Source organism: Chrysochloris asiatica, unplaced genomic scaffold, assembly GCF_000296735.1.
Source record: "Chrysochloris asiatica unplaced genomic scaffold, ChrAsi1.0 scaffold00109, whole genome shotgun sequence".
NCBI classification, from domain to species: Eukaryota; Metazoa; Chordata; class Mammalia; order Afrosoricida; family Chrysochloridae; genus Chrysochloris; species Chrysochloris asiatica.
The window spans coordinates 3,202,886-3,217,939 of NW_006408627.1; the positions used below are offsets into that span (position 1 = coordinate 3,202,886).

Consider the following 15,054-nt stretch of genomic DNA (forward strand, 5'->3'; position numbering starts at 1 on the left):
GGTGGTTACTGCTGTGAGCCCAACTTGCAGGAAAAGTCTGTTCATTACAAGTAATTCACAGCCATTTGGGGCCATGAATAATGAACACTGTTCATGCTGTAGAAATTAGTTTTGTTGTTGTTGTTAAGAGATTAGTTTGTAGGTATGGAATTTAGGTGTTTATTCAAAAGCTGTCTACCAAGAGTCACCAAGGGTGCTGTTAAATGTCTGGATAGAAAAAATGATTCTTTTAGGAAATATAAATTTTTATGAGTCTAGTTCTTGGTGTGGCAATGTAGGATAAGCACTGAACTGATAACAGCAAGGCCAGTAGCTCTGGAAACCTATCAGCTGCTCTGGAAACCCTTTGGAGGGTCACTATGAGTTAGAACCAGCTCAATGGCACTTACCTATAAGTGCCTGACTGTGCTGGTCTATGTGTTGTATCCAAATATAGAATAACTAGTAACAGCATGAATCTTTGAGAGAGAGAGAGAGAGAGCAAACAGGCAGATACATAGAAATGTGCCGCATTTCTAGATGGAAAAACTATCCTAATTCTTCCCTTTAATTTGTTTATTTAGTTTATTTTCAGTGAGGGAAGTAATATTTTCTAATACATGTTTTGAGGAAACTGATTATTTGTTTGGGAGCAAAAGCTTATGTTCATTCCCAGTGTCATGTTAGCATTTCTACTAGCCTACAAGGGCATCAGTTCAAACCTACCAGCCACTCCTCTGAAACCCTATTCATGATGGCACTTAATAACAGCAACAACATTAACCATTCTTAAGCAAAGGCTGTAGGAATAAAAAATAAACTGTTATCTGTAAATTTAAATATACATTTATGTTGTTGTTGTTAAATGCCCTCAAGTCAGTCCCAACTCTCAGTGACTCTGTACAGGGTTTCCGAGGAGCAGTCCTGTGCTTATCCTATAGAGCCACACCACAAGTCCATACAAGTATGTTCTTGTTGGTAAGTGCTGTTGGGTCAGTTCCAACTCATAGTGACTCTGTGTAGAGTTTCAGAGGAGCAACTGGTGAGTTTGAACTGCAACCTTGCAATTCACACTGAACTTGCAGTCCAGTGTTTATCCCACAGTGCCACACCAGAACTCCTTATAAGAGGATGTTTTTCTGAATCTTCTACTGCCCTGTGTGAGGACAGCTAGTTCTAAAATTCACAATGACGTGGCCAGGGAAATAATAAATCAATGTTTAAGAAACTACAGTGTTTTATATTAGGGCACCTTGGCAGTATAGTGGTTAAGCATTTGGCTGCTAGCTGTAGGGTTGGTGTTTGAAACAGGCTTGCTGCTCCATGGGGAGCACAGTCTGCAGTCTTGGAGACCCTGTGGACAGTTCTACTCGGTCCTGACACACTAACTATGAGCCTGAGTACACTCAATGGCAGGGGGTTCTTTTGTACCATTCTCTTAGTTATTTTCATTCACTCTGGTTACTTACTAACGAATGAAATTAATAAAAGCTGGTATGTAATAAGCTTCAGTCATACGCTTTCCTGTGCCTTTAAAATTGTTAACTGTTGCTCATATTGATTATGTATGCTTTTAAAAAGTAAAAATACTGCTTGCCTAAGTGTTCAAATCAACCCCTCTCCTGTCTCTTCCATTTTGGGGGGTAGGGGGATGCAGGAATTATCTTCTCATATATTTTTTTTTTCACAAACCTTTCATTTTCTAAAGGTCTCTTGTGTTTTTTCTACTGGGACAGTTACTACCATCAAACTTTAAAATACATAGAAGGATTTTTGTGTGTGTGTATTTTTTAAATCTTTATTTAAGAATTTGATAGACATTTTGCTGATAGTTTTAGTTTGCTCTCAGGAGACAGTGTCTTCTTTTGAAAGTCCACATGTGGGAAGTTGGAAGGGAAGGGAAGGCAAGGCTGAGCTGATTAGAGTGCGGTACCTGCTGAGGTGGGAGTTCTGAATTTTTGAAGCAGCAGTTGGTACACGTGAGTGCTTTCCTCCATCAACTTTCCAGTGGCTCAGGTGTAGTTGCTAAGATTGCGAGAGCTGACTTTATTTGGGTTGGTGCTTTAAGATACCTTCATGACTGCAGAGGGATAGAAAGATCTGTGGGCCACTGAATGAGAGGTTGGACTCATCTGCTTGGTTTAGACAACAGTTCTTATGCCTTTTCTTTTCTTTCTTCAGCATTTTTTTTTATAAATGGTAAAGCTGTGTTTTTACATTCTGAGTCTGCAGTCTTTTTGTCCACACAGCTGACCTATGATCCACAGCGCTTCCCAAGGAGTCTCTCCTCCACCTTGTTTGGAACCATAGAAGGATTTTAATACAAAGAAATTCTAATATCTCGTTTCTGGCTTTTCTGAGATATAGCTTTAAATGTGTATATGTATATATAAAATTAGGTGGTTTCAAAATATTTGTTGAAGAAATGGAATTAAAAGATAATGGAATTTTCCCACAAACTCTTTGAGCCCCCTTACCTCCTCCCCTATATATGTATGTGTATGTCTTTTTTTTAGTCAATGTTTATGAGCTCTTGCTTTGTCATTCAGGCTGCCTATGTGTTATCCAAATACCAGTACTTTGTCTGTCCAGTGGAGTACCGAAGTGATGTCAATTCCTTCGTTACAGAATGTGAACCGTCAGAACTTTTCCAGCTTCAGAGCTACTCACTTCCTCTCTTTCTACAGGCAGTGATGAGCCAGGTAAGAGTAAACGTTCAAGATAAGCATGGGTGGGGATCCTCCATCCCTCCTGAAGATTAAGGTTCATTTAAAAATAAGCTTTAAGATTTTTTTTAAGAAATCAATGTATACAAAATTTTTGTTATGTTATCGAATGGGTTTTAGTATCTAGTTAGCATCAATAACAATGTTACTTCCATCCTCTTGACTTCACTCTCTGGAATATATTCCAAACCTCTTGTCTACTTGGAATTTATTTGCCTAATGGTTTAAGTACTGCTACTGATAATTTTGGGAAAAAGATGAGACTTTCTGTTCCTGTAAAGGTTTGTAGCCTCAGAAACCCTATAGAGGGTTGCTATAAGTCAGAACCAGCTTGAGCACACAATAATAACACTGGTAACTTATCACACATTATTTGTATTGAAAACATTTCTCAATAGTCCTTAGATTTCTATAAATTAAATGGATTAGACTTGGTTTCAAGTGTAACTATTACGAATGGACTCAATTTGAAACTTAATTAAAATTTCCAACTCAAAGATCCCTTGATTTTTGAGATATTTACTATTATAGAAAACTGCTGCTTCTAAAAATCTGTTTCCCTCCCAAAAGCTCATTTCTGGTATTTAAAGGTACCTTTAAGGCCTCACACTAAATGATGACGAAATGCTGCCAAACAAAGCATTGCTCATTTATGTGAGCAGGACTGTTTGGTCAAAGTGAGGAATCTGAGAATAATGTATGTGTGTGCACGTACCTAAAACATCTTATTTTCAGCTAAAATCCATAATTTTTGAGAAGCAGATTAACCAGCAAGTTCTTTCTCTCCTTAATTGCCTAATCCATAGATTCTGAAGATATTTGTGTTCAGTGTCCAAAGCCATTTGTTCCTCTGGTAGCGTAGTGGTTACGAATCGGGCTGCAAACTTTAAGGCCAATAGTTCGAAACTACCAGCTGTTCCACGGGAGAAAGATGAGGCTTTCTGCTCCCGTAAAGATTTACAGCCTCGGAAACGCTATATAGGGTCACTATGGGTCGGAACCGACTCCATGGGACTTAACAACAACAATAGAACTTGGGGTGTTTTCTGTTTTGATTAAGGGCAAGACTTTTGCTTGTTGAACAGGTCCAGAGAAGAGTGTTCCTTGTCGTGTTTCTTGTGCTACACCCATTAAGCATTCTCTACAATTCGACTTTTAATTTATTTAAAGTAGAGAAAGAGTTTAGAAAATCCAAAGTACTTTGACTGCAGATACCTTCTCAAGTTTTATGATCCTCTCTCTAAATATTTTACTGTTGTCCTGATGCTCATCTTGATCATCTTTATAAACATTCAAAAGTGATTTGCTTGAAAATTATTTCTTAAACATTTAACTTGGTTTTAGGAGAAAGAACTTTTCCTTTATTTCCTCATAAAAAATATACAAGGTTAAAAATATATAATTAAATAAAATACACAGTTTTAACCAATTTTATAACTACAAAAGCAAAGTGCTAATGGTTAAAAGAACAGTTAGAAATGGGCTCAGTGGATTCTTGGTAAACCTATCTATCACTCAGCTAGTGGAGGCAGAAGTTCCTCCACAACCTATAAAGTAGCCCACCCGCCTGGAGAGTTCAGTGTGCTGGCCGACTGACACCAGGATTGTGGAGGGAATGGAGAGCCAAGGTTAAGTAGAAGATGGTCATGGAAGGTCACTATATATATATATATATATCCCCTCATGACTCTCAAAATTTATAAAATTGGCAAAAAGGTGGCAATTGCTCTGATTTACTATGGATATTATGGTCCTGAAATTTGGTGACATGCTCAAACACAGTTTTCATGACGTTATTCCTTTCTTCTCTACTTAAAAAAAAATTTTTTTTTTCCTCTTTAGGAAACAGTGAACTTGTATCCTTTCCAGATACACAGCATTGCCCTTTCTTCATTTGCATCTTTAATTGGTCCTTTTGGTGGCTTCTTTGCCAGTGGATTCAAAAGAGCTTTCAAAATCAAGGTATGTGTGAAATTCCTTTGCTACATTTTTAGAGAGTATAATTAGAGAATGTCATTTGGTCAGAATTTGGTTCTCTGTTGTTTTCACCTCTGAAACCCCTGGTCAAAAAGTTTTGCCTCCTATTTGTTTCAGCCTCACAGAAATGCTTTCTACTTGGCTTGAGTGTATTCTTTCATGTTGATTTTGGGTCATCCCATGTTAACACATTTTAACATGTCACACTAATTGTTTGCTTTGATAGAAGTGACATGTGTCACTTAATGTTGGAACAGATGCTGAATCTTGATCCTTTAAGTGTTCACCGAAGGTTCTAGCCGAGAGTTGCCTGAAGTTTAGTGCTTTGCCATAATCTCCTGTGAAAGTGCATGTGAGAGACTCTTTATGTAATCACCCTTTCTTCTAGATCAGGGGTCAGCAATTTATTTCATAAAAGACCAGAGAGTAAGTACGAGGGGACTTCCAAAAGTTCGAGGAAAAATTCCATTGTCTTTTATTCAGTTTCCCATGAATGCATGTATATTATGATTTGTAAACCATACAGTCTGTTACAATTACTCAACTGCAAACTCTACCATTGTAGCATGGGATCCCCCATAAATAGCAGTGGATGTAAATAGTTAGTTTCTAATGAAGCTGTATTTACAAAAATAGATGGTGGCGAGAAATAAAAGTGTTAAAGGTAACACAGAGGTAAAAACTGTTACATACATATTCTTTCAATATGATCTATGGGTATAAGGAGTCATGGTATGGCGCTGTGGGCTAACGGCACTGGACTGCAAAGTCTGTTGGAACCACCAGGTCGGTGGTTCAAGCTCACAAGCAGCTCCTTGGAAACCCTATACAGGGTCACTATGTGTCACAACCAACTCAATGGCACTTAACAGTAAAAGCAATGGGTGTAAGCATGGATAGACATACAAGCTAAACAGGTATAGGAGGGGAAGTGAAGTATACCCACAAATATGTACAGACTTTGACAGAGATATTTATACATGAGTACTTACTTTGAAGTACTCATGTATAAATATCTCTGTCAAAGTCTGTACATATTTGTGGGTATACTACTTACTTTGAAAGGAGCTCTGGTAGCGTAGTGGTTACGAATCGGGCTGCGAACCTTAAGGTTAGCGGTTCGAAACTACCAGTCGCTCCGCGGGAGAAAGATGAGGCTTTCTACTCCCGTAAAGATTTACACCCTCGGAAACCCTGTACAGGGTCGCTATGGGTCGGAACCGACTCGATGGCACTTAACAACAACAACAACACTTACTTTGAAAGGAGATCTGGTAGCGTAGTGGTTACGAATTGGGCTGTGAACCGCAAGGTCAGCAGTTCGAAACTACCAGTGGTTCCATGGGAGAAAGATGAGGCTTTCTACTCCCGTAAAGATTTACAGCCTTGGAAACCCTGTACAGGGTCGCTATGAGTCAGAACCGACTCTATGGCACTTAACAACAACAACAACACTTACTTTGCAGCAAGTATATATATGAGTGGGGTGGAACACACAGGGGGCAACTTTATGAAAACTTAGACATACCCAGATGCCTTGAGAGAATGAGTTGCTGGGCCTGGGCACTCAGAACTTAGTCTCAGGGGACACCATGGTCCATTGACAAAGCATTCTACCTTGGTAAGTAGTGACCGGAGACTTAAAGCTCATGAGCGGCCAGGAATTTTATAACAGGGGGGTGGTTTGTTGTTTTCTTTATTTTAATTACTAATACGCTTTTTTGTTTGTTTTTGAAGGATTTTGCAAACACCATTCCTGGACATGGAGGAATAATGGATAGATTTGATTGTCAGTATTTGATGGCAACGTTTGTGCATGTGTATATTACAAGTTTTATAAGGTACTTTTAGAATTTATGAAATGTTTCATCAGAGATGTCTTTGAGTTCTTGTTTGCACAGAGATTAGTTTGAATGGGTTAATTTTTCTGTCCAGGGTATTTGATTATATCAGAGTGATACTATGGTCCCTGGAGGTGGGTCACATTGCAGCCCTGAAGAGTATGATTACATTATAATTATTTTACCTATATTTGAGTACTGTACAAAAACAGAGGTTTATGACACGATCCTTAACAAGACTGAGTTAAAGATCTACTTAATGTGGATAGAAAGAGCCCTGGTTGCACAGTGGTTAAGCACTTGGTTACTAACAGAAAGGTCAGTAATTTGAACTTACCAGCTTGGAGGGCTAAAAGACCTGACATTCTGCCCCCGTAAAAATTGTATTTTATGTGCCTTTGAGTTGGTTCTGACTCATAGTGACGCTTTGAACAACAGAGCTAAACATTGCCCAATCCGGTAACACACTCACAATCCTTCCTGTGTTTGAGTCCGTTGTTGCAGTATTTGGGTCAGTCCCTCGCGTTAAGGGCCTTCCTCTTTTTTGCTGACCCTTTGCCAGGGAAAGCCTATGGAGAAGTTCTACTCGGTTATGTCAGGTTGCAGTGAGTTAGAAGTGACCAAATAGCATATAACAGCAGCAACAATATGGATGGTATTGAATTTGGAACAGGCGGAAATTTCATTTCTTACCTTTGGACATTGAAATGATAGTCAGTGATATGAGTTAAGAAGGAGCCCATCAAAATGTATTGGATCCATCAGTTAGTGCTTGAGTGCCTGTTATGTGTTGGGAAGTCCTTAGCACAGTATAAGCAAATACATATAGCGTGTTAAATGGGTATACAGATGAACGAGAGAAAGTAAGCAGACCAGTAGGTGTGGTTGCTACTTAATATAGGATAGTTTCTTTCTTCTTATTTTTTATTCAATTTTATTTCAATATTTAATGTCTATAATGTTCCAGCGGTTCGAAACTACCAGCTGCACCGTGGGAGAAAGATGAGGCTTTCTACTCCCGTAAAGATTTACACCCTCGGAAACCCTATACAGGGTCGCTATGGGTCGGAACCGACTCGATGGCACATAACAACAACAACAACAACAATGTTTCAGCACTGAGTACAACTTCCAAATGCATGTATAGAGCAAAAATTATCAGAATTAAAATAGAAACAAAAGGCCTAGCCTTAACCTACCATAGTCCTAATCCTAATTCCTTATTCCTATTCCCCTCAATTTTTTTTTAATTAAAAAAAAAAAAAATACAACCTTATCGGGAGATTTTAACAAAGCCCTGTTTGTAACTGATAAAACAGGCACACACACACACACAAAATCAGTGTAGAAGATTTAAATTTCACCTAACTGACACATATAAGGGGGCTTTTATAAGTTCATGGAAGCATTACATTATCATTTAATTCCATTTATCCATGAACTTTTTGAAGCTCCCTCATACAATATCCAAAAAACAACTGTAAAATGCACATTCATTTCATGCATACATGGAACCTGGCCAAATAGTAAAGGTCCTAAGCCATAGAGCAAGTCTCAAAAATGATAGTAAATATTGAAATCATAAACAGTATATGTTTTCTGATCACAGTGGAATTAAAGCAAAAATAAAGGAAAGAAAATGAGAAGATCTCCAATTGTTAGGAAATTAATCAGTATACTTCTAACCCATGTATCAAAGAAGATATAATACTAGAAATCAGAAAATATCTGTAGCTGAATAATGACAATACAAATATCATAGCTCGTAGTGTGCAACTAAAGCATTATTTAAGAGAAATTTTTAAACTTAAATGGATATTTAAGTAGGCTGAGAAATCAGTGATCTAAGCGTCTGTCTCAAGTAGCTGAAAAAAAGAACAAATTAAACCTAAAGAAAGATGACATGAAAGATGAAACAGAGATCAATGAAATAGAAAACAAATGCACAGTAGAGAAAATTAACAAAACCAGAAGTTCATTCCTTGAAAACATTAATGAAATTGATCAACTCTTAGCAAGACTGCCCAAGAAAAATAACCACAAGAAGCACTTAGTTGAATTTTTGTTTGTTTGTTTTTAAATTCACTTGACAATTTCTATCATTTTAATTGGAGTACTTAAGCCATCACTACATAATTTATTTACTGATAAATTTGGGTATTACTAATTAGTGAATAAAGCTTTAGGTTGGCAGTTTTTCAAGGGATTAATTCACGCTACCCCCCCCCCCCAACTCTGCTGTTCTTGGTAAGGAGATGCCTGCTGAGCCATGCTCTCCACTATTTGAAAACAAATATTTAGAACTACAAATAGTTAGAATTACAGTAATGATGCCAGGATGCACATCACTGAGAGCACCTGCTGACATAACTTTGCATTTAGCTGAACTTGCTAGAGTAGCCTTTCTGTTCTCTGTGGGTTTATGCTATGAAGTTGCTGAGTCTTTTGAAGGAATCCGAAACCAGCTGTGTCCTGACTCAGTAGACTTTTGGCAACTGAGTAGAGCCATGTGCCTGAAGATACCTCATGGGACCACTGATTCGGACTATTTTGCAAATATTCTAAACAAACATTTCTAGAATTATGATGTCTGTATAGTAGACATTTCTTTCTTGTTGAGTTTTCTACTTCGTATCATTCATTTGGACAGTCTTCATTAGAAGTCAATGTGTGATTACCCAGGTAACTGCCTTTCTCAAAGCACCATACTACTGGGTGTTCTCTCTGAAGTGAACATTGGTCATTAAAATATACGCTTGTTAAGAGGCACCTGTTTCAACCATGCAAGGGTTGCTGATTGCGCACATAGAAAGTTGAGGGTACACACTTCCGGTAGCATTTATAAAGTAACTTTGTCTTTTCTGCTTTTTTATAAGGGGTCCAAATCCCAGCAAAGTGCTGCAGCAGCTGTTGGTGCTTCAACCAGAGCAGCAGTTAAATATATATAAAACCTTAAAGACTCATCTCATTGAGAAAGGAATCCTACAGCCAACCCTGAAGGTATAACTGGATCCAGAGAGGGAAGGACTGACAATAAGGAGTTCTACAGAAAAGCACTGACAGATGCCATTTTGTAATTGTACAGAAAACTGGTTGCAAATGCAATAGATCAAAGTTTTGCAGACACAAATGTTTCTTCTCTGAAATTACTGTGAATATTTAACAAATACTTACTTGATCAAAGTATGAAATAGTAGCAAATTGCTGGCAAACTGTTCTGTAGTTTTTCTAAAGTATATTTTCTGGTGTTCATTTCTTTTGTCTTGCTAGATTTCATAATTCAAAGACTTGTATTTTCAAGAGTCAGACACTATAAAATGAGTAGATTGAGAATGTTCTAAAATTGCACTGACATTGTGCTCTTTTGCACAATATTTACAGTTGCACTTGGAGCTGCTCTTAATTTTAGGAAAATATTTCATAAGAGGCACAACGGGAAGTCTATTATACTTATTCTTCCTCTACTTTTGGTCTGAAGTATTTTTTGAAGGGCTGAGTTGGATCGAAAAAAAACCAGGAATGAATGCCCACTTTTCAAAGAAGTAATTATTTGCCAGGGGGAAGCATTCTACTTTTTAGGTAGGTTCAAAAATCAGGAGAGTAAAATTTCTACTTCTGTTGGCTTGCTCGAAAGAGCAGGCATCAAACTTCTGTTCAAATGTCTTGGAAAACAACATACTTGGACAAAAGATTTTTGAAAAGAGAAACAGAAGAGAATTCTGCTATAACGACTATAATGTGTGGATCCTCCCTGCTGATGTTAGCAGATGACAATAGCTCAGGAGGCAGCAGGAGACAGTGTGATAGATGGCACGTTATAGGGCAAGTTCTCTAATTTACCTTATTTCCCTGTGAACTTGTTTCATATGGTATGCAACCACAGGCACACAGATCAATGCAGGGGATAGTGAGTAAAGCCTGGTGACTAAGCAAAGCAGGTGGGACCAGACCAAGCAAGAGTGATGTGTCCTGGATGAGGCTCCGTGGCCTGCATTCTGGGTGCCTCCCCTGTGGACTCCCTGCCCCTCCTGTTGGAGACTCATCTGGGAGGAAAGAAGACTCACCTTGCGGCCCAACTCAGAACAGCTCCCTGGTGGCAGCTGATCTCTGCCCCTTTGCTCTTCACATCATGTCATGAAATCCATGGACATCGCTGATTATATTTTCTTTCAAAAAATTTAAAATCAAGCGAAAGTGATTTCCACCAAGAACAAAAAAGCACACAAATGCCAAACCTTACCTTTGGTGGATGAGACATTTTATCCAGATAAGATTCAGTTTCTTATAAATGATTGTAAATTAGCTGTGCATTCTCGACAACACTTTTTATCTTATTGAACAGTTGCCACTGACCTTCCCAAAGCTGTTCTGTGCTCTTGGCTCAGTGTTCAGAGGCACGGAATTGATTTTTTAAAAGAAGGCTTTGTTAATAAAAAGAGTAAATATTTTTGTTTAAATCATAAATTTCAATTATTTTATATTTTTGTTCTAATGCTATGCCTAAAACAAAGACCTGTATTTCAAAGAATTTAAAAACAAACAATTGTAGATATGGTTGGGTTCCATGGATGTAATCTATACTCAGTAGCCTCACCATGTGTACTATATGATTACAGTAGATGTAATTAAAAACTAAGTACCAACCATCTTAACTTATGGTCTGGCACTCATTCATCGCCAATGAATTACATTCAGTCAGCGTTATTTCTTATTGCTCCATGAAAATTAAGAATTGGCATTGACAATGTTATGACAGGAAGGAGAGATCACTTTTTAAATCAGTCCACCTAACAAGTGAAATTTTCAACCTCTCTGTCTTTTATTTTCCCATTAATAGCTCCAAGTGTTGACGATGAAAGAATTCAGGATACCAAAGTTTAAAAAAGTACTTCAGAACTTAGTAGTTTGCACAAGTACTCCTTGGAGACACAGGACTAACTGCATTTTTTCTTTTAAAGTAATTGATGAGATATTGTCATACAGAATTATGAGAGCATTATTAAACACATGGCATTATAAAAATATTCTTATAAACAAAAATATGAAGCTAGACATATTTGGGGTCACAGCAATAGCTTTCCTCAAATATACTTTTAGAGCTGGGTGTACATTATTCTATATATAAAGAAGTAAATTCTTAATTTTAACAGCGGTTTAAAGATTGACCTTTTTAGTGTACTTTTATAGCATGTATATTAAAATAGAGTATATTTTAGCAAAGGATTGCCATAAAACCCTGACTTTGATCATTTTTATATTTGCACTGTGAAGAGGACATAAATTCCAATGTAGCATTGTGATGATGATTAAAAAGAGAAATGAGGAACTTCCTTCACTGTACTGGCTAATTGTTCCAAATTTGCTGGTTTGGGAGGGCCCCTGTTTCTTACTTACTGCTTGACTTTTTAACCTGTGGGATGCAACAATGTTTCCTCAGTGCTTTTACCCCTGTGGTGGTGTAATACATTTACTGTATTTTTATGCAAATAATATGCATCGTCTACCTTTATTTGCCAACTGTCCCTCCCCCTACCTGTGTATTTTCGATGCCCTGCTATGCCAATATTTTTCCCCATGTTGCTATAAAAAATTAGCATAGCACATTTACAAAAATACCTCCTGGCAGGGGAGAAAGCAGTTGGCAAACAAACATAGAAGGAGGTATTTGTATAAAAACGCTCTTGAGAATAAAAAGACCATACACACACCCTTTGTGCTAATTCCTAGCACTTTGGTTTGAACAAAGATAGTATCTCCTTGTTCAGTAAACAGTAGAAACAGTGTATATATACTATGTATGGGTGACAGTTTATGTTATGTGTCAATTGGTTCTCTGAATCTTACTGAAGCTGAGATAGGAAAATAAAGCTGAACAAATTGCATTTTGACTTTGTTGTGCCGTTTTCTCATTGGAGCAGAAACATTCATTGATTCAGCTAGTATTTGCAAAACGATGAGGGACATACAAATAGTGTATCTTGCATTTTCCATCATCAGCATCAACAGTGACATCTGCAGGACTTAGGGATAAGACAATTCTAATGGTGATTAAATATCTGTATTTATTAAGAGGTGATGCTTATTAGAAAGAATTCTGAACTGCTGTGGACTTTAGTTGTTAATTACACTTTATTTTTGCAACTCACTGATTAATGTCTTTTCCCCACAAGAGTTCTCAGCTATAGGAAGGTTCAGTGGGATCCATTGCATTCCCAGTGCCTAGCCCGAAGTCTTCACTCTCTGGACACTCAAGCTTCTGAACAACTGAATGGCATGAAGCATGACCTAACTGCTTATATCTCAGCTTCCCACTTGTGTCCGTTGGGCAGCCCCTTCCACCCACCCCCACTCCCATCTCCAGTTTTATTGCGCATGTGCATTATCCCAAGCTAATAGAGTTGATGTTAGGATTGAGTAAACACTCATATGGAAATGCCTTGATTCGAGATGGATGGTGCTGAAGCTTTGGCTGCCAGTCCTGGTGAACTTCTGTACCAGAATAAAACATTTCCCAGACTTGTGGCATCATCAAGATCACTGCACGTTGGAGCTGGTCTCACCAAGGGTCTTCTTTGCTCTTCCTGGAACTCTGCTTCATCAGACATAATGTTTTCCCAAAATTGAGCCCTCCTAGCAGCACGACCCGTGCAAAGCCAGAAGTCGGCTACTGTTCTGTTTTGATCGATAAGGTTTTCAGTGATGAATTTTCAGAATTGTTGTTAAGTGCCGTCCAGTCGATTCCGACTCAAGGTGCAGTTGGTGAGTTTGAACCACTGACCTTGCGGTTCAAACTGACCTTGTGGATCAGTGCTTTTTCCCACAGTGCCACACAGGGACTCCCTCCTCTCTTCCTAGTCAGTCTTATTATGTGTGCTCAGCTCAACTTGGATCTAGAACCTCATTTAAATGAGATATTATTTTAGTACCTAGAATAATTAAATACACCCCTTCTCTCAACCCTTAATAGAATTTCCAAAGAGACATTGTAGAAGGTTCTGTGATTATGGTCCACAGAGGGAAGGCTGTTGACGAAAGGGGTGAGAAGGAGCGTGTGATAGAAGAAGCCCACATTCTGAAGTTATCACTCAGTCCCTGTCACCAGTTTGCTTTAACTTTTCATTGCGAATTGAGTGAACATTTATAGACAGAATCATCAGCTTTACATTCAACAAATCATTCATTTTGTTTCATCTCAGTGATTACAATCCCTTCCCTGCAACGCCAGTTATCCTGCTTCCTCCCTGTGGCTCCCCATTTGCAGCTTATATTTCACAAATGAACAGAGGAAAAATATTTGATGTACACATATAAAACAATATATATATATATGTTGTTGTTATGTGCCGGTGAGTCGGTTCCGACCCATAGCGACCCTGTACAGGGTTTCCGAAGCTGTAAATCTTTACGGCAGCAGAAAGCCTCATCTTTCTCCCGCGGAGTGGCTGGTAGTTTCAAACTGCTGACCTTAAGACTTGCAGCCAGATTCGTAACCACTACGCTACCAGATATATATATATATTCATTTAAATGTCCAAAGGGCACATTCTGCAAGCCTGTCTTCTGGGCCTAGAGTCCACAGCTTCTCTATCTCGCCATGCCGCCACATCCACTGTAACTGCTTTTCTAGGTAGGGATCTCACGCTCCACGCATGCTCTTCCTTCTTGCTGGTCCTGGGACCCTCTGTTGCTGATATGAAAGATTGTACTTTCCCTTTTAATTACATAGCTTCTACAGTTAGAGTTTTGATCATCACGATCCTGTTAACAATTACAATTGAATCATAAAATTTTATCAGCATCTTCCCTCATTCCCTTTCACCAGATCCATCTGGAAAACAGGAAAACTATTCAATGTCTTCCCATATCTTATTGCTACAAGAAATATTTTTGAAGTGATCCATAAGGAAACAATCATCTGCCCGGTTCCCCAGGACCTAGCATGTAATGGACTTGCAAGTGATGCGTGGTGTGGTGCTGTAGAATAAGCTCTGGACCAGAAGGTCAGTTTGAACTGCAAGGTTAGTGGTTCAAACTCACCAGCCACCGCTCGGAAACCCTATATAGGGTTGCTAAGAGTTGGTACCAACGAAATGATACTTGATAACAATGTTATTTCATAACTGAGTATTGTCACCTATTTTCTTACCTGACACCTTTTTGAGACCATATTGGAAAATGCTCTGCTCCCAAATCAAAGAAGCTTACATTTTAATGGCGATTTGGAGAGGACACAGAAAGGAGTCCTGGTGTGGCGCTGTGGGTTAATGCGCCAGACTGCAAAGCCATTTGAACTGTGAGGTCCGTGATTCGAGCTCACCAGCTGCTCCTTGGAAAGCCTGTATAGGGTCGCTGTGTGTCGGAATATACTCCACGGCACTTATCAACAATAGAAAGGAATGGAGGGGCAGGTGCTATTCCTTAGTGATAAATACAAACCAATTGGATTCATTGTTGAAGGGAATTTAAAATGGTGGAGCCACAACAGTTTGGCAGTTCCTCAAAATATTAAAGAGTTACCATGTTGTTGAGTG

The 15,054-nt window shown here is 38.5% G+C and overlaps 1 protein-coding gene across 1 annotated transcript in view; it reads left to right on the forward strand.

Moving 5' to 3' along the window:
• CDS1 (CDP-diacylglycerol synthase (phosphatidate cytidylyltransferase) 1) overlaps positions 1–9,529 on the forward strand; it is a 115,510-nt gene extending 105,981 nt beyond the window's left edge. Inside the window, exons 9-12 of the mRNA XM_006867765.1 lie at positions 2,529–2,681; positions 4,548–4,667; positions 6,420–6,523; positions 9,400–9,529. Coding sequence (XP_006867827.1) covers positions 2,529–2,681; positions 4,548–4,667; positions 6,420–6,523; positions 9,400–9,529 — 507 coding nt within the window. The remainder of the gene's footprint in view (positions 1–2,528; positions 2,682–4,547; positions 4,668–6,419; positions 6,524–9,399) is intronic.
• Positions 9,530–15,054: the final 5,525 nt, after the last annotated feature.